We start from the raw sequence: 19809 nt of genomic DNA, 5'->3' as shown, positions 1-19809 counted from the left end.
ACATTTTAAAGATAACACCACACAGGCATTAATAAACACCTAATGGATCAGATTATGTAAAAAAAAACTCAATTTTGACAAAAACGGAGATAGAACCTTATAATTCTAACGTCACGACCTGGACCCGTCTCCGAGTCTGGCCCGTTTGGGACCCCCAGCGCTCCCCCCCCTCCCCACCCCCTCGCTGCACAGCCGCAGTCCACAGCGATGCTCCTGTAGACGGTGAAGCCTACATCGGTGCTCCCCTCATCAGGCTTCAGAAAAGACCAACAGAAAACACCTGCCATCGTTATCAATAACATGGACATACAGAAAGGTCGCGATTGCATCTAGACGGGACGGGCGCCTCACCTCAGTCAAGGTAGGCTGGGAGTGACGGTGATTAAATGAAATGATGAATGGGTGAATGAATGGGCGGGGGGCAGTCCATTGACGGAACATTTTAATTCAGCCTATGGTTAATTAATGTGGCAAGTGTTGACATTACCTTTGGGACAACAACGGTATTTTTAAAAAATTGTTTAATTTGTTTATCTAGTGTGAACAGTGAATATAGACTAGACAAGAGAGAGCCATGCAAATTGTTGCGTTATTTCGGGCATTCGGGGGGTTGCGGCAGGGAGAGAGGCAGTCGCGCACCGCCTCTCATGGTGGCAGGAGATATGACCGGTATCGGTTATCCTACCGGTATCCTGTCGGTTGATATCTGGACTCGAGCAATCAGAGGTTTGGTGACAATAAAGCCCCTGCGTCTGTCACCGACATGGCTTGTTATTGTCCCCTGGCTACGTGCGCAGCGCAGGCTATGCCTGATTATCCACTTATCAAATTACAATGGGGTGGACAGTTCGATTCCAGACAATAGGCCTAGTTCCACATCTATACTTCCACAGACAATAGGCCTAATTCTACTGCTGTATTTCTACAGACAAAATGTGCGCATGTAGTTTCAGATGGTTGCTTCTGGCTTCTAAATGAAGTCTGTGTGTTTGTGTGTGTGTGTGTGTGTGTGTGTGGGGGGGGGGGTTACAATGTGTTTACAGTGGAACGTTTGAAGAAGATATATTAACACTGTGACTGTTTGTGGCACATATTCTTATAGCAAGTATTACTTGTGATGACTGTGATGTATAGTTTTTATTTTCACAAATGTACTCGTCGCTCTGGATAAGAGCACTGCTAAATAACTGAAATGTAAACTTGTATATGGGAACATTAGGTCTATATATGTTATGTCTCCTGTGAGTGTGTGCATATGCATGTGTGCATGTGTGTGCATGTGTGTGTGTGTGTGTGTGTGTGCGTGCGTGTGTGTGTGTGTGTCTGCGTGTGGGTGTGGGTGTGTGCGTGCTGCTTTTGTTGTTTTCAGACACAGGCTAAAGTGAGAGTGATTGCTTTCACCCCTGTGAGTGTGTGTGTGTGTGAGTGTGTGTGTGTGTGTGTGTGTAACCTCTCATAACGTGCGTGCCATTTTTCAGACGGAGGGCACAATGAGCGACGAGCCGCCGGTCACCCCCAGCTGGCTGACCCCCGACCCCACGGCATGGACCAGTGACGGCGGGGGACCGACCACGGACGACAACAACAGCACCTTCCTCCCCTCGGACTTCCTCCCGCCCGGCCAGCTGCCCCTCCTGATCAACCCCTGGGACGTGGTGCTGTGCTCCTCCGGGACCCTCATCGCCTGCGAGAACGCCCTGGTGGTCCTGGTGATCTGGCAGAACTCGGCCCTGCGCGCCCCCATGTTCCTGCTGATCGGCAGCCTGGCCCTGGCCGACCTCCTGGCCGGCCTGGGCCTGGTGCTCCACTTCACCTGTGCCTACCTGCTGCGCTCCGACCAGGCCCAGCTGCTCACGGTGGGCCTGGTGGTGGCCTCCTTCTCCGCCTCCGTCTTCAGCCTGCTGGCCATCACCATAGACCGCTACCTGTCGCTCTACTACGCCCTCACCTACAACTCGGAGCGCACCGCCGCCTTCACCTACACCATGCTGGTGCTGCTCTGGGGGGTGTCGCTCTGCCTGGGCCTGCTGCCCGTCACCGGGGTCAACTGCCTGGCCGACGAGGCCACCTGCAGCGTGGTGCGTCCGCTGACCAAGAACAACGTGGCCGTGCTGTCCGTCTCCTTCCTCTTCCTCTTCGGCCTCATGCTGCAGCTCTACGTGCAGATCTGCAAGATCGTCATGCGCCACGCCCACCAGATCGCCCTGCAGCATCACTTCTTGGCCGCCACGCCGCATTACGTCACCACGCGGAAGGGCGTGTCCACGCTGGCCATCATCCTGGGGACCTTCGCCGCCTGCTGGATGCCCTTCACCGTTTACTCGCTGGTGGCCGACTACACCTACCCGCCCCTCTACACCTACGCCACCCTGGTGCCCGCCACCTACAACTCGGTCATCAACCCCGTGATCTACGCCTTCCGGAACCAGGAGATCCAGAAGGCTCTGTGGCTGGTGTGCTGCGGCTGTGTGCCGGCCAGTGTGGCCATGAGGGCGCGGACCCCTAGCGACGTCTGACCCTGACCCTGGTGGGGAGAGAGAGAGAGGCACCCTGGGCCCCGGCGCTCCCTGTCTCTGCCCAGGGATAGAGGGCAGGGGCAGGGGAAAGAGGGGGATCGCCGGGCTTGGTCTAGCTCTGACTGCCCTGACAACTGAAGAGGGCAGTTAGGCTGTAGTCCATGGCCTGGCTGGCTGGATGGATGATGGTGGCAAAATTGTTGTTCATTTTGCTCCAAAAAGAGCACGGTGTAGTGCAGCCCTCACTCTATGTCTTCCCCGACTAAAATATTCAACATAATCTGACCGCTGCCGCCTGCTACACACACGTGTTTCATCCCTCCGCCCCCCACCCACCCCCCACCCCGTCTATGCCCACGTGCCACGCCCTGATCTGCAGGTGGTTGGAAGATGCGTCGCGCAGCAGACAGATGTACATAGAATGTAGATAAGTACAGTTTTAGCCCTTTTGAGTGATGTGTGATTTCCTTTCTCTAAATAGTATGAGATTATTAATAGATAATTTAAGCCTGTGCCACCGTGCGAGGATATCCGCGCACGTCAGATGAAAGAGCTCGTGTGTGAGTGTGCGTGCGTGTGTGTGTGTGTGTGTGTGTGTGTGTGTGTGTGTGTGTGTGTGTGTGTGTGTGTGTGTGTGTGTGTGTGTGTGTGTGTGTGTGTGTGTGTGTGTGTGGGGGGGGGGGGGGGGCAGAGAGAGGGGACGGTAAAGATGCAGGCTCCTCCACGATGACAGTCTCGAGCATCTCGTCTCGCTGCTGCACTCTGAACGTGCAGCGAAAGCTAAACAACCGCGGAGGGCTAAAAATAGACCTGGCTCTCTAGCGCCCTCCACTGACAAGGAAAGGAACCAAACCGGGGAGAGCTTCGCTCCTTCTCTCTCTCTCTCTCTCTCTCTCTCTCTCTCTCTCTCTCTCTCTCTCTCTCTCTCTCTCTCTCTCTCTCTCTCTCTCTCTCTCTCTCTCTCTCTCTCTCTCTCTCTCTCTCTCTCTCTCTCTCTCTCTCTCTCTCCATCTATCACTGCATATACAATTTCGCTGTAAGCTCCAATCCTCGAGCGTGTGCGAATGTAGGCCTATTCTTGTCCCGCTTGTTAGCTTTGTGACAAAAAACCCGAAGGAGAGTCCCCTAGTTGCAAACGGTGCCGCGCGCGCGCCATTAACCTCCCATTGCCTTGGGATTAGAATAACGCTTGATGGTTTAATGATACCCAGATCCATCACTTCCCTAGGTCTACTTCACAAATAAAACAGGTCAAAACTCATTTGTTCACGTTGCTTTAAAGTAGGCTACCAGCTCTTGAATGTAGACTAGAGTGAAATGTTGTCGCTTTAAATCCGAGGCCTAGGATATTATTCAAGCGCATCGGCTGTCAATGGATGGCACCGGGAGTTGTTGGAACTGAATGTACTTTTAATTTGTCTCCTTTCTCCGTTATGTTTGAACACGCTCGTATCCCATAATCTAACCGGCATAGTGCTTTATAATGTAAACCCCAGTCGTTGATAGGCTTCATCATCCGTTGATATCACCCAGCACTTACCACGTTAGAGCTGTCTGTCACTGAGAAAATGGCACTTGAACCGCACTGTTCAAAGGCAGACCCTTCTATTTAGTTTCATCCGCTTTGACTATTTACGGTTTGGTAGGCCTAGTTAGCTTAAATGGGTACGCGTATGCCAAAAATGACACAACAAGGTGACATTAAAGTAAAACTCCATATTACTTTAAGCTCCTCTGTGTCATTGGACCACGTCTTGCAAAAAAAAAGGCATCATCAATGAATGAACCAATCAGTGACATTTCATTATTGCTATATGGAACACCACTACCAGTCAGTGCTGCATAGTGCACAAGCAAATTCACCCTGCTTCCTCGCTCTCCACCACCTCTCTGACTGAACTCATCTGGGCAGACCATGGTACAGAAGGCTTGTTCTTCCAGTTCTGTTCATCTCCTGCTCGCTGTGACCCTGATCGCCATCCTACATGCTGCTGCATGTCCACATAAGGGACTGAGCTAGGCACCATGCAGTCTCCCTTATGTTAGCATGTCATATACCAGTTCATGCCCAGTTATTTGGAATTTGAGGTGATTTCTACGACATTGAATCTACACTGAGCCCAGATAACACCCCCCCCATTCAAGCCGTCATGTCAATGCGAGCAGCAATAACAAATCAGTTTTTATTTGATGGATTTAAAGCAATACTCAGACAGCAATAACACAGCCTCGCCCCAGCAACGTGACCAACTCCAGCATATGAAGTACTCCCAGCGACCACCATCCTGAGATGTGACACCTGAGTGCATCGATACGACCAGGCCCAAACCAGGGACTCCTGGAACACATCTCTGTAGGACGTCTTCAAATGGGAAATACAATATTTTTGTTTGTTTCGTTTTTTTGTTTGTCTAATGTGAACGGCACAGAAAAAAACATTGACTGCCACAGCCTAGTATCGTCATAGTCACGATGATGTCACTGCCTCGATCTCCTGCAAAAGGTTCTGTTTGTAATCAGGCCTCAGCTGTGTGTCCAGTATCTCCCAACGAGTGAAACTGAACTGATTGTGAAAATAATTCTCACTTGTTTTCAGTTGCATCTGCCTTTGTGAGCATACGGTATGAAGTGTTGTTCTGAGTGTAGTAACCTAAAGCGTCTGTAGGTTTGTGAATAAGGACAATTTCCGTGCATATGAGTTGCATGGCCTCTGAGTGTGTGTGTGCATGTGTGTCCGAGTGTTTGTGAACAGCAGCACAGACCCATATCTCTTCCTGAGAGCAGTTAGGTCGGAAGAATTGCTTCTCGGTGACCCCTGACCTTGGGGGGAACATGAGTGGCGGCGGTCTTCCTGTCATTGTGACAGAAGTAGCCTCATCACACATTCTCCCTCTGGCATGTAGAATGAGATGAGAGGGAGATATACCACATGGACTCTCCAAGGAGGAGTTCAACACTACATGCCAAAGTGAATAGAATCGAATGAACCAGATGGACACATTTCTGTCTCCTGTGTGTTTCGTGTCGCCCCCTATGAGGCGTCTCCCCCTCTCTGTCGGGCCTGTCCTGTTTTAGTCGCCTGCCGCTGGGGAGCCTCTCAGTCCAGCAACCGAAGATTGATTCAAGGAGGGGGAGAGGCCAAATGGAAAGACAATACATCCATCTTTCCTTCCTTAATTCCTTTCTTCCTGCCTGCCTTCCCCCCTATCCTTTCATTGGTCTGACAGGAGTAAATAGGGTGAAACCATCAGTGAATGACCTCTACACTCCCTATGGCTTCAACCATACTGCTCTCTCTCCTCCTCAGTTTTTCTTCAGATTATAGGGAAGAGAAAAGGCTTCAGGGAAGTGTGTGTGTGCAGTGGGTGACTCTGGGCGGTAGAGTGTGGCGTTAAGGAAACATGTCCCTCCTTGGAGATGTCGTCACTGAGGGAAACACGCTACTCCGTGTCTAGTCGGCTCCTCACAGACCGAACACACATACAGAAACCACTGCCCTCCCTTTACCTTTAGATGACATCGATTTTGTTATATTCATTGAAAATGTCTGTTTTGTTCCCCCGGTATAGATTCTGAGATTCTATTCTAAGATTCTCCATTCTCCTGTGCTTTAGTCTCTTCTGAATGTATCGAGAGGAAAATATTGTTTATTGGATATGGCATCCTGTTAGACCAATTCGATTCAGTGAAAATGGCATGCAGATACGTCATTGTGACGGGGGCCAATCCTATGACATCATGCATGGTGCTACCCACTTGGGTCCAATGAGGGACATTTTAGGGGTGCACCATTTTTTTTAAAGACATAACCCCCCTTACCATTACTCTATGGATCTATTCCATTTCAATCCCAGGCTACTTCTCCTAAAATGTTGACGCTTCAGTATGCTCTGATCTGCAAAGACTGGATAGATTAAAACAAATACAATTAAAATAAAAGGCAGCTTACTTGATCCTATTAAGTGAGAGCTCCACATATCCGGTCCTTGCAGATTGGTTAAAGAGGAGTGGCAATGGGAGAAGGGCTCAGCTGGCCAGCGGGCCGACTTAGTTTGGTGAACGTTCTGTCATGTAGCTTGTAGTGGTGTCAGACTAGCATCTTTCAATGGGTGAGATGAGGTGTTGTGGTCAGATAGGTGAAAACAAGGGCTTCACATCCTAGAAGAGAGAAAAGCACTACGACTGTACAAAAAAAAAGTTTTTAAGCATATGACATATTACTTAAGTTTTTAAGCATATGACATATTACTCAATGTTGAATTCCTGTGCCCTGTAATCGCACGGAAAAGTATCCTATTGATTGTACAGGAATGAGTTGTGTCGTGGTAGGAGGGACGTGTGTGGCTGATAGGGGTGGGTTCCAGGTTCAGTGGGGGAGCATCATAAGGGTTCATTGACGGTTCCCAATTCAGAGCTACATTTTTAGGTAATTATGGGCCTGAGAATGTATGTGTGTGTGGGGGGGGGGGAGGCAGGCGGGGGGGCAACGGACGCTACAGTAACAGCATCTTGTGTAGATGTATGCGTAGTTTTAAATGTGAAATGCACTTTATTTTTGGGACGAAAAATGGCACAACAAATTAAGTATCTGCAAAATGAAAAACTATAAAAGGATAATCAAGATGCACTAACTAACTGAAATATTGTAAGACATTGTGTGAACGTGGTGTATATTTTTCCAAGGTGTTAGTTGTACTTTTTATTGCTTTGGTTAGTTTACTGAATTGAGAGATCTTGTTAATTTTGTATTAAAAGAATGTTCTGTGCATTATAAACAAACTCTGGTTTGATTCGTTTTTGTTCGTCATCACTCGTCATCCTCTGACACGGCTCCTCGCCTCCTCTCTGCTCCTCCGTTTCCAGTGTAAGGGACGTGTTTCGTTTCCACGACGATGGGAAAGCGTCTCAGACACAGCAATGGGGTCATCCGTTTCTCCTCATGTTTTTTTAAAATGTTTTATTATTGTTCACAGGGGTCAAAGGTTACAGAGGTCACACAAACATAACCAACCCCAATCCGGCGCCCCAATCATCTCACATCGCCTCTACTAGACGTCACTGAGCGGTTCCAGACTCAGCAGAGTGTTCTCAATCCCACCCTTTCATCCTCTCAGTCTGGTCTCTTTCATCTATAATCAGACGCTCTCCCCTCTCTAGTCATCCCCCCGCTCCCGCCCGCTCCCCCCCGCTCCCTAACACACCTGATCACTGCTCACACTGAGCCAGCTGATTTCTCTTTTAGCTCCACTTGCTATGTATACACGTTAAAAACTCAGCTCAATCCAATATTATCTATTAACAAGTATTTCAGTAAAAATGTTTAGAAAAAAGAGAAGTACATCTGGCCATGGGGAAGTTTAATTTTCTAACACCCGTAGGCCAATCTCTACATGAGATGAGCAGTAACCACCACTAGGGGGTGCCACAGGGCGTCTCTAGTGTTATGGGTACATCAGACAGAGAGACGTGTCCCCTGGGGTGTATTAATGCGTCGAGTGTTTTTTTGCGCTCTTAAACATTGTTGCATTGAACTAAACATTGTTAGGTTGCCAAATGTTGTCCGTCAGTTAAACAGCACAGAGTGTGTGCGTGCGTGTGTGTGTGTGTGTGTGTGTGTGTGTGTGTACAGCACGTTCACCTAACAGGCTAGGCTTCCGACATCTCTATCCACATGTCACTATCTTAACGAAGTGTTTTTAAACGTTTTAGAACATTATGCATCTTGAATGCACCCCTTGTGTTCTAGTTCTAAAGCGATGCCAACTGCTGATGGAGGAGTTGGATTTGATCCCCAGGACCAGACACAACCTCCAGTGCTGCACAGTGACCGAGAAGGGCCACAGAGCTTCTAACAAATGAACCTACAACATGTGGCAGCATATCGGGGCTGTGGGTATGTAGGCCTTTTTATTAAGTCTTGCTACATAAATGTGTCAGTCTGTGGACGTGAAAGAGTGTGCGTGCTATGTGAGTTAGTAGTTGATTAAGAGTGTGTGTGTGTGTGTGTTTATATTGTGTGTGTGTGTGTGTGTGTGCATGTGCATGCGTGCGTGTGTGTGTGTGTGTGTGTGTGTGAGTCCAGCATGTGCGTGTTAGTCGGACCAGTCGTTCTCCTCCAGTTCTGAGTCGTCCTCTGAGTCGGAGTACTCCACGGCGATGCGGCGGGACAGGATGGTGGCGACGTCGTTCCCCACCGGCTCCTTCTTGGCCTGCTGCTCCTGCTGCTCCTGGGTCTTCTTCAGCTGGATACCTGCACACACACACACACACACACACACACACACACACATTTACAACACTTTACAGATGCCTGGCCCTTACCATAATGGAAATAACGTACACTCACTGTCTCCCCAACACACTAATATGGCACGTACACATGCGCGCGCCCACACACACACACACACACACACACACACACACACACACACACAGTACACCCATGCACACACACACACACACACACAGGATACCAACAGCTGCACTCACACACACACACACACACACACACACACACACACACACACACACACACACACACACTGTCTTACCCATGCGTATAGCAGCCAGCAGGTCACTGCGTGGGTCGTGGACAGGTGGAGCGTTACTGGGCACGGAGGACTTCTTGGGAGCGAAGTGGGAGGATCCCTGGGGAAGGGGCGGAGGCCCAGGAGGGGGAGGGGCCGCCAGCGCTCCACAGATGGGTGGAGGTGGCAGGGAATATCCTCCACTCATTGAACCAGGAGGAGGAAGTAGACCGCCAGGGGGCGTGGCGAAGGCAGTTTGTGCTGATGGGATGAGAGGGGCTGGGGGCGGGGGTGGGGGTCCAGCATGCCCATAGCCCTCTGTGATACTGAGAGAAAGAGATGGGGGGTTGGGGGGGGACATAATGATAATCAAAACATGATGACATGTCAACTTGCATGTCAACTTTCTCTCAGGGCTGTGTGTGTGTGTGTGTGTGTGTGTGTGTGTGTTTACCTATAGTCCACAGGGGGGTGAGACATAGAGCCGTTCATGGTCTCAGTGGGAGGAGGAGGGGGTGGAGCCTGGTGGGGACGTCCCAGGGTGCCCCCCCTGTACGCCATGGCCCTGTAGTCATGGTCACCACCCAGAGGGGCGTGGCCTGCAGCCAACTGAGCGGCCAGGACACTGGGGGGCGGGCCAGAGTAGGTGTGGGCGTGGCCAGCGTGGTTCAAGGTGTTGGGGTAGTGACCGTCCACGTGGTCAGGACCCCTGAGAGAGAGAGAGGGAGAGAGAGAGAGAGAGAGAGAGAATGATTCATCCAGTAGTATGAAATATTTGTTCCGAAATGGTTCAAGGAGCAGCAGTAGAAAGTAGTATGTGTGTGTGTGTGTGTGTGTGTGTGTGTGTGTGTCCTCACTGACCTGATTTCAGGGGACATTGAGCCTTCAGAGGTCTGCCCCCGGTGGAGAGAGTGGGTGTGGCGGTGGTCGGGCCTCAGCTCTTTATCCAGGGCCAACATGTTCCACTCCTGCCGACGGTTCCGAGCCTTCCTCACCTTCTTCACCTCCCTCTGCAACGTACCGTCCACACAGCGCTTCTGCTCCTGAGAGAGAGAGAGAGGGAGAGAGAGAGAGGGGATGGGGGGGGAGACAGAGAGAGAGGGAGACAGAGAGAGGGGGGGGGACAGAGAGAGAGAGGGAGAGAGAGGGGGGGAGATGGAGAGAGAGAGACAGAGAGAGGGGGGAAGAGAGAGAGAGAAGGGCGGGAGGAGAGAAAAATATTGAGGGAGAGAGAGACAGAGAAAGGGAGACAGGGAGACGGAGATCAGTTTTCACAGGTAAAAAAAAAGAAGAAGAAGAAGAAAGAAAGAAAGAAAGAAAGTGTGAGGTTCAGAGCGGGGCCTTACCTTATGCTTCCTCTTCTCCTTCCTCTTGTCCTCCGTGTCCTGCAGCATCTTCTCCTTCCACAGCTCAAAGAAGTAGGAGGGGTCTGTGTAGAACTTCAGCCCCTCCTTGTGGTCGTCCCTACAGAGGGACAAGACAGACAAGAGTTGCAGGTGTGACAATGTCCTGACAAGGGGCCCCCAGGGGTGAGAGGGGGGAGATGCAGGAGAGGGAGGAGAGATGGGAGAGGGAGGAGAGGCAGGAGAGGAGGGAGAGGGGGGAGAGGCGGGAGAGGGGGGAGAGATGGGAGAGGGGGGAGAGATGGGAGAGGGGGGAGAGGCAGGAGAGGGGGGAGAGATGGGAGAGGGGGGAGAGGCAGGAGAGGGGGGAGAGGTGGCAGAGGGGGGAGAGGTGGCAGAGGGAGGAGAGGGGGGGAGAGGCGGGAGAGGAGGGAGAGGGAGAGAGAGGGAGAGAGAGGGAGAGAGAGAGAGAGAGAGAGAGAGAGAGAGGGAGAGAGAGGGAGAGAGAGAGAGAGAGAGGGAGAGAGAGGGAGAGTGTTACGTCCGTAGTGTGTGGAGTTCTGTGTTTTGTTTGTTTCTTGTGTTCTCTCCCAGGTGATTGTCATTCCTCCTACCAATTGCCATGGTGATGGCACCAACACAGGTGTGCTCAATCTTCAATCAAGGGTGGAGGGAGGATAAAAGCCTGGGAGAGACACTCAGTTGGTGCCAATGGGCCGGACTACAACTCCTGAGTTGCTTTAAGCCCCTTTTCCACTATCGTGCCAGCCCGGGCCAGCCTGCTTCTTTGGCGCTTTTCCATTTGTCGGCCCGGGTCGGGTCAGGTCGGTTCGGCTCGCTTCTTTAGCTAGTTAGTACAGCTGTAGTTTTGTAGTGTGTAGCTTTGTAGGTTGTGTTTGTTAATCGTATGTTTGTGTCACTTTAGTCTTATTTGTATTTGATCTCTGGTAGTGGTCTACCACTTGGCCAGTTAGATACTTTATTCTTGATTATTAATATTGTAGGTTAATATCGCTCTTCTTTTTATAGAGTAGATTTTAGTTTAAGTGTTTCACGGAAACCTGTTTTTGTTATTTCTACAATAAATCTTGTTTATTTTACATTGCCCGTTTCCCCTCTGTTTCTTGTCCCCCCGGTTTTATTTAATTGTTACCCCCCCCTATTCCCTAGACCAGGGGTAGGCAACCTTTTTGATATGAAGTGCCATTTTAAAATGTTCTTGTTAGTCAGTGTGCCAACCACAATATCAACATTAATTATGACTCGACATCAAACCAAACCAAACAGACCAACTGATCTGCAATTTTATTCCACAACATGAACAACAATTTTCAGCAAAGAGCTATGTATGCAAAGCCATGTATGCTAAATAAACAGGCCTAACAGTCAACTAACTGAAACTTGAACAAAATGACCAACATAGCATCTAAGACAACTAAACGTTGTGATGCGTAGCACAACTTTAAGCAAATTGGAGCGCTCAATTTCTACCAAAGTTGCAATGCTGCTAACTGCGCTCCCTATGGTTATCATTTTAATAAGTAGGCCTAACTGGATGGTGATTATACAAGGGTCTTACTTGTATGAATTATACTTTATATTTATATAATTATTTGGTTGTTACTTACATTTTATTCTTTTATTCCAACCACAACAAACATTTTTTTGGGGTTGCAAAGAGCTATGTATGCAAAGCCATGTAAACAGTCCTAACAATCAATGTGATCCCTGGCCCTGTAACCTTTGCTCAACTCCATTATCTGGGGGTGGTACTTGGTCACTTTAAGTAACATGGCATGTCATTCACATCTACAGGCTAAACACCGTCGCATCTTTCAAACCAGCGGTCTGCTGCGCTTTCACGTTTTCTGCCATTTCTCCTATTCTTCGTTCCACACTTCTGGCTGACACTGGGATGTCTTTTATTCTTGATTTTATTGTGTCTTTGTTTGATAAGCCTTCAAACAAAACATCTGAGCTACAGAGGAAAGCCTCCTTAATATATTCTCCATCAGTGAATGGCTTTCCACGTTTCGCAATGCAATGAGCAATGAGCAATGCGAAAGCTTGCTTCAGTTGCGTGATTTTTAGCAGTGGCAAATGCTTTAAAGGTGCTGGCCTGCTTCCCATACCTTGACACAGCACGTCTTATTGATTCGGCCTTGTCTGTTTCATCCTTGAACGACTTCTGATGTTTGGTCTCATAATGCTGTTTAACGCTTGAAGTTCGGCAAACAACATTTTCGTGACATAGGACACATACAGCACGGTCTTTCTGGGACACAAAACCCCACTCTTATTATATATTATTATTATATTGTTATGTGTGCTTAACAGTAACACTTGTATCGAATCGAATTCAGAATTTTACTTCTGCGCCAGAATACGGCTCTCGTGGAGTGGATGAGAGACTAGGGCTGCATTCGTAAATTCGCCCTGAGAGCGCCGGAGCGTCCCCGAGACTGCCTCTAGTCCAATCAAATTACTTGGTCCCATTATGACGTTGAACCCAGTGTGCGCGAATTTACGAACGCGGCCAACATAAAATACAATAAAAACATTCTCCCATTCTCGCACTTATTGCTTGCGTGCCACTGTTTAAGCTGTCGCGTGCCACTGCTGGCACGCGTGCCATAGGTTGCCGACCCCTGCCCTAGACCATCTAGGGGGTCGTAACAGAGAGAGAGAGAGAGAGAGAGAGGGAGAGGGAGAAGACAAGGAGAGTGAAAGAGAGAGAGAGAGAGAGAGAGAGAGAGGAAGAAGAGAGGGAGAGTGAAGGAAAAGGGGGAAGGTAGAAGAGAGGGAGAGAAGGGGGGAGGTAGAAGAGGATATAGGAGTGTAGTGTAAGGGACAGCACCACCCACCTGTAAGATGAGAGGATGTTGAGGGGTGGTGGCTTGTCACTCAGGTTGTACATCTCCTTCACGGGATTGGGCACACTGCTCTTGGACACCACCTGCTGGTCCTGAGTGGTAGAGCTCTTAAAGGCCTTCCTCATGTTGATGTCCTGGAGAGACACTGTCAGGACAGACAGGGGGAGAGAGAAGGAGGGAGAGAATAAAACAGAGAGAGAGAGAGAGAATAAAAGAGAGAGAGAGAGAAGGGTATGTGTGGGGGGTGTTATGCTCTGTTCAGAATTAGCAAAATATGACATCATATGAGTCACAGAGGACGTTATTTATTTATAGCGCTATACAAAATGACCTCACATAGCCATGACAATGAGTAATGATGCCACATCCTTTTCCCCTGACCCCTGACCTCTGACCCCGGCTCACCTTCCTCCACGGTGGAGTCCAGCTGGGTGACCTTGACGGCCAGACGGTCGATGCGGTCCTGAAGGGAGTTGGCCCGCAGATAGAACGTGTTGGCCTCGTTAAACAGCTCCCCAAATACGTCCTCTGCATGTTTACCTGGAGCAGAGAGGATAGAAGAAGAGAGGTTAGGGAGGGAGGGGGTTGAGGGGGGGGGGAGAAAGAGAGGAGGGGGATAGAGAAAAGGGGAGAGGGAGAAAGAAGGGCAGACACAGTGAGATTCACCGCTAAGTTCACTACTCATCACTACAAATTGAACAAACAAAAAGCTGGCACGCACAGACACAGACACAGACACACACACACACACACACACACACACACACACACACACACACACACACCACACACACACACACACACACACACACACTAACAATAGTGGCTATTCTTGTCACCACTTCCAACAGGATGAACACAGGAAAAATATTTAGAGGAAGGAAGAGAGTTCTGGCATGCTGGGAATGGTCAACTCAGACCTCTCACTCATATTCTGACAGTCCATCTGCCTCCTCACACACACCCACACACACACACACACACACACACACACACACACACACACACACACAGCCGCTGACCCTCAACCTGCCCCTCCAGGCCTTCATGCCCAGTCATTTATATTTAACCACACAGCTGCTGAAGAGCCCACTCCCACCAGAGGAACTCAGTTAAATAAGAGAGAGAGGGGGGGGGGGGGGGGGCGGGGGCGCTAGGTTAAAGTCACTCTGACCAATGCAGTTACAGTACATCAATCAATATCCACGCATGCACACAAACACCTGCTCATTCTTAGAGAAACACTTTAAAAGGATTAAATATAGAACGCCCAGTCCTCATCGTGTATGATGACAAACAGGCATGCACACATTCACACACACACATTCACACTCACATTCATTCACACACACATTCACACACACATTCACACACACACATTCACACACACACTCACACACACACACACACACACACACACACACACACACACACACACACACACACACACACAGTGAGCCTACTCATAACCCAATGACCCCTGGCACAGATCCTACTCCCACCCCCAGCAGCACACAGAAATCAATCACTGCATCCGGATTACAGATCACAATGTCAATGTTCACATCCTGGCCAAGAGAAGCTGCAGACAGGCTGGTGTGGTAGACAAGCTATCACTCAGTATGAGAGCATAGCACATTAGGAGCATAGTACATAATGAGTAAATATGTGTAAATATGAGTATGTTTTTTGTAACCCTGTAATTCATGTGAGAATACAAGGAGGGAGTTTCAGTCATCATTGTGTGATGTTGCTTTGTTTGTGTCGTGTGTGTGTGTGTGTGTGTGTGTGTGTGTGTGTGTGGTCAGTGGTTCAGTCATCATTGTGTGATGTTGCTTTGTTTGGGTCGTGTGTGTGTGTGTGTGTGTGTGTGTGTGTGCGTGTGTGCGTGCGTGCGTGAGTGCGCGTGTCGTGTGTGTGTGCGTGCGTGAGTGCGCGTGTCGTGTGTGTGTGTTTGTGTGTCTGTGTGTGAGTGTGTGTGTGTGTGTGTCGTGTGCGTGTGTGTGTGTGTGGTGTCTCTTACTCAAGCTGCTGAGCTGGCGGATGATGGAGGACAGTGTGTTGTTCATCACACACTCCAGCTCACTGCCGATGCCATCGGGCAGCGCCCCCCGACACAGGTGCCGCGGGTCGATGTTCCTCTTCACCAGCGGCATGGTGAGGCCTCACACCGCCACACACACTCTGCAGGGGAACACAACAAACACACACACACACACACACACACACACGGTCAGAGACAGGGACACTGTTTACAACCAAATAAAGCATCTCTTTACATGTACACACACAAGGAAGGCAGGAAAACAACACCTGGAATTAAGTCAATAAAATGGCCCAGAACAGAGATCCCTCTGTCCACTGTCCAACTGTCCAGGCCCTCTGCTCCAATAGGAGCTTAGAGGAATAAGCTTTTTCCAAAACAAGGCAAAGAAACACACACACACAGACACACACACACACACACACACACACACACACACACAGAAACACACAGACACACACAGACACAGACACACAGAAACACACAGACACACACAGACACACACAGACACACACAGACACACAGAAACACACAGACACACACAGACACAGACACAGAGAAACACACAGACACAGACACACAGAAACACACAGACACACACAGACACAGACACACAGAAACACACAGACACACACAGACACAGACACACAGAAACACACAGACACACAGAAACACACAGACACAGCTTATGGGCAATATAAATGTGGCCAACTCTGTGTCCAGGGGCCAGAAGACAGCAACAGCCGAACGGGCAGAGAGATTAAGATATTAGGAAGAGGAGCTACAGTCCCTGTCCAGCTAATCCTATTCATCCTCACTGCCCCAGCTGGAGGGTCAACAGTTCAGACACAAACACTCGCTCAAACACTCGCTCGCTCGCACAAACACCCATGTACACACACTCCCCGGACACATAACCGTTCAGACCAATAGACAGATATTCTCTAATATAATATATGATATATTATATGATATTCTCTCTCTCCCACATTCACTTTCACAACATACATGCCTCACATTACACACGCTCACTTTTCAGATTCTGCATAGACTGCACAAGTTTTCATCCTAAAGACCGATACCAAATCCATGTAATGGGACAGTGACAGTTTTCTTCTTTTGGCTTTTCACTACCAAAGTTTAGATTTGAAATCAAAGAAGTACCATGAGGTTAAGGCAGAGATTCTCAGATTTTATTTGATGATTATTCCGAAATTACTAAACTTTTTGTGCATCGTCCCCCTTTTTCAGGGTGCCCAAAAGTTCTGGGAAAATTGCTATTGACTATTCATAAAAAGAATTGCTATTACATTGCTATTGACTATTCATAAAGTATCATTTCTTTATGGTGACACCATTATGTACACAAATACCATCAAATAAAAGCTGAGAATCTCTACTTTAACCTGATTTGTTTGATTTCAAATCATTTTTTTTGCAGTACAGAGACAAAAGAAGAAAACATGCTTCACTGTCCCATTACTTGCGCAGAGCACTGTAACTGGAGTGTGATGTCCAAGTATTGACAGAGGGTATTGATTGGCTGAGAGAACAACAGAGCCGTCTGGGATGAAAGAGTGATCCCAGGGTGCATCTGAGCAGCCATCTTATCTGCCGCTCTTCCTGCTTCCTGTTTTTATGGTCTCCGCCCCGCTTCTACATCCTGTTCCTCCCAGTGTCACATCTCTATTTCCTGTCCTCCCAGAGGACAAGAACAATACAGCAACAGCTTGAGGCACTGCTGGAACTGACACACTTAAAGGTGTAACACAACCGCTACAATAATGGCACACATCTAACAGCAAAACTACTTAGTCATTGTCTTGGATTGAGATCTAGGAATGAGATTGATGTGCCACTGATGAACAGACAGCAATGGCTTGTGGGTATTGTAGTTATATCACCGACAGAAACAAGTCATTTGTGCCCACCCAAGAAAATGTTTCCCACAAGACCAAGAGCAGAGTCCTCCGTTGGCCTGGGTCCGCCCCCCTGCCCCCCTAGCAAACCCCTACGGTGACAAACCAATAACGGTAAACAAAGGAGACATTACATCATCATCTAGCCTACTGCCACAAAGCAAGCCGAAAACAGGCAATCAGGGCTGCTCTTAAAGAGATAGGGGCTGTTCTGTGTGTAGTCGGCCAGATCATACAGGCCCTACAGCATCCTCTGAAAAGTCTTTCTGTGAAACGGGTGTTGTTGTACACCTATAGTCAGGATGCAATGCAGAAGCAGAGATGTGCATGTTTTTTTTTGGGCCTTTGGCTGCATCACGATCACATAAATGAAGAGAAATGATGGAAGGTTAGGGGTAAATAAAAGGAAGGGAACAGAGAGAATAAAGAGAATGGGGGGCATGTGTTTGTGTAAGAGGGGAGGTAAGAGCTGTGTGTGTGTGTGTGTGTGTGTGTGTGTGTGTGTGTGTGTGTGAAGAAAAGGAGAGAGCGAGAGAGTGAGAATGGGAGAAAGGGGAGTGTATGCGTGTGTGTGTGTGTGTGTGTGTGTGTGTGTGTGTGTGTGTGTGTGTGTGTGTATGAGAGAAAGAGGGCCAGGGAGACTGAGTGTGTGTTTGGTAGAGAGAAAGCGAGAGAGAGAGAGTATAGTGACAGAGTGGGAAAGTGAGGTGGGGGGAGGGGAGCTGGGACCTCAGGGAAGCCACTGAAAGGTTCCTGGGACAATAGAGCTCCGTTCACACGGCAACAGCCGAGTGCTCCCTATGCATGCCTCCCCCCTCCCCCTCCCCCGACCTTCTTTAAGGCCCCCTGTACTCAGACCATGAAAGAAGAGCACTCCTCCATCCTCCACTCAGACAGAGAGAGAGAGAGAGAGAGAGAGAGAGAGAGAGAGAGAGAGAGAGAGAGAGAGAGGGGGGGGGGGGGGAGGGAGGGAGGGAAGAGAGAGGGAGCAATAGATTTAGAGAAAAAGTGATGTCAAAATATAAACACAGTGCCTCTGCCCGGCATGTCCTGCATAAACCCCTGATACGGATGTTCCACACAGTACCGTAGGAAATTCACTCTGCATGCATGGTTGCAAACACACATACACACACACACACACACACACACACACACACACTCATAAACCACAGGTAGCCTCTCAGAAGTACCATTAGCTGCACATTAACAGTCCCATCAGCAAAATCTGACACCCTTTGAACTTCACAAGAGAGACATCCTGATGGCGCCCAAGCATATGTACTTACTGGGTCTCTCTCAAAAAAAAAACTACACACACACAGCTTTTACCATGGTCGTCAGAACTCCATTAAGAGACATTATCAATTTATGAGACAAGTACAGTTGTGTGTTGAGGGAGTCTCACGCTCATCCTGAGGTCATGAATATTGTAAAATGGATTACGTCAGGTTATACTGCCCTAATTATGACGGACACAAACTCTACTCCGACATAGTTAGCTTAAAGTCTCTCCTTAAAGAATCCTTGATCCCAGATTTTCCTTAAGTAAGTAGCCTATTATGTGCTGAAAGTGACCCACGTACAACAAACACGTTAATGGCCAAGGACAAGAGGTGTCAATACATCAGACCAGGCTGTGTGAACCTATTTCATGCTGATAGCCTACATCCTGCCCTCAATTCTCTATTTAGTGGGTGAGACACGCACACACGCACGCTCACACGCACGCGCTCTCTCGCAGGCGCACGCACACACATACACACACACACCTACGCGCATACACGCACACACACACTCACACACACACACGCGCATACATGCACACACACGCACGCACACACACACACACACACACACACACACACACACACACACACACACACACACGCACACACACGCACACGCACACACTGATGGGCGATCAATCAAAGTTACGCACCGTCGCTTCCCGTTACTGACGGGGTGACCCACATCTATTTACCAATTTCGGGTTCCAATATTCCACCGTTTGGAATTATACGGCATTATAATATATCGTTTTAAGTGCAATGCAGTTCGCACGGGTTTACATGTATTTACATGGGTAAAAAAAAACATTCACCCGAGTGGCGGTGGTTAGATTTTCAGGCTACAATTTAATTGCTCCTGGAGAATCGGGGCCTTGATCAGGGGGGACAGCCCCTTGTGCATTATTATTCTCCACTGGGGGTCTGCTAGCGGTGACCACAGCCGCTATGTCCAGTGGTCGACTGTGTTGTTGGTCATTTGGATTAGAGCGAATAGTCTATTTACACATATTACCCAGTTAAATTGAAACATTTTAACATGTTGATGAGTCATACATAATTAGAGCATTATTAAGAGCTGTAGATGCATGCTAAAATCCTCACCCGCAGTCAGATCTTTAGTCGATTTCAATTCGTCCGCATGTCCCGTTAGATCGTCCCTGCTCGCGCTGCCACCCTGTGTCCCCCAGCCGTCTGTCCGCTCCGAACAATCCGTCAGGGGGCGGGGCCCGCCGGCCGCCTCCACCAATCAACACTCCGCGACGGGCAATTAATGAACGAGGGGTTCTTACGCTGTC

The 19809-nt window shown here is 48.9% G+C and overlaps 2 protein-coding genes across 2 annotated transcripts; one reads left to right on the top strand and one right to left on the bottom strand.

Moving 5' to 3' along the window:
• Nucleotides 1-1490: 1490 nt before the first annotated feature.
• On the top strand, nt 1491-2516 carry gpr12 (G protein-coupled receptor 12; the record flags this gene model as incomplete). Its single annotated transcript, XM_080542711.1, has 1 exon — nt 1491-2516. The coding sequence occupies one exon, from the start codon at nt 1491-1493 to the stop codon at nt 2514-2516; it is 1026 nt and encodes a 341-aa protein (XP_080398837.1).
• A 5427-nt stretch (nt 2517-7943) lies between these two features.
• Nucleotides 7944-19681, bottom strand: wasf3b (WASP family member 3b). The gene is made up of 9 exons (XM_080543342.1): nt 19616-19681; nt 15283-15443; nt 13665-13799; nt 13251-13404; nt 10390-10507; nt 9905-10086; nt 9498-9752; nt 9068-9369; nt 7944-8766 (listed from the first exon to the last, which is right to left on the bottom strand). The coding sequence occupies exons 2-9, from the start codon at nt 15413-15415 to the stop codon at nt 8609-8611; spliced, it is 1437 nt and encodes a 478-aa protein (XP_080399468.1). The 5' UTR covers nt 15416-15443; nt 19616-19681; the 3' UTR covers nt 7944-8608.
• Nucleotides 19682-19809: the final 128 nt, after the last annotated feature.

Source organism: Nansenia antarctica (assembly GCF_963989245.1).
Source record: "Nansenia antarctica genome assembly, chromosome: 12".
Taxonomy (NCBI): Eukaryota; Metazoa; Chordata; class Actinopteri; order Argentiniformes; family Microstomatidae; genus Nansenia; species Nansenia antarctica.
Note: the sequence above shows the minus strand (reverse complement) of the source record. Positions and strands in the feature narration are given on the sequence as shown.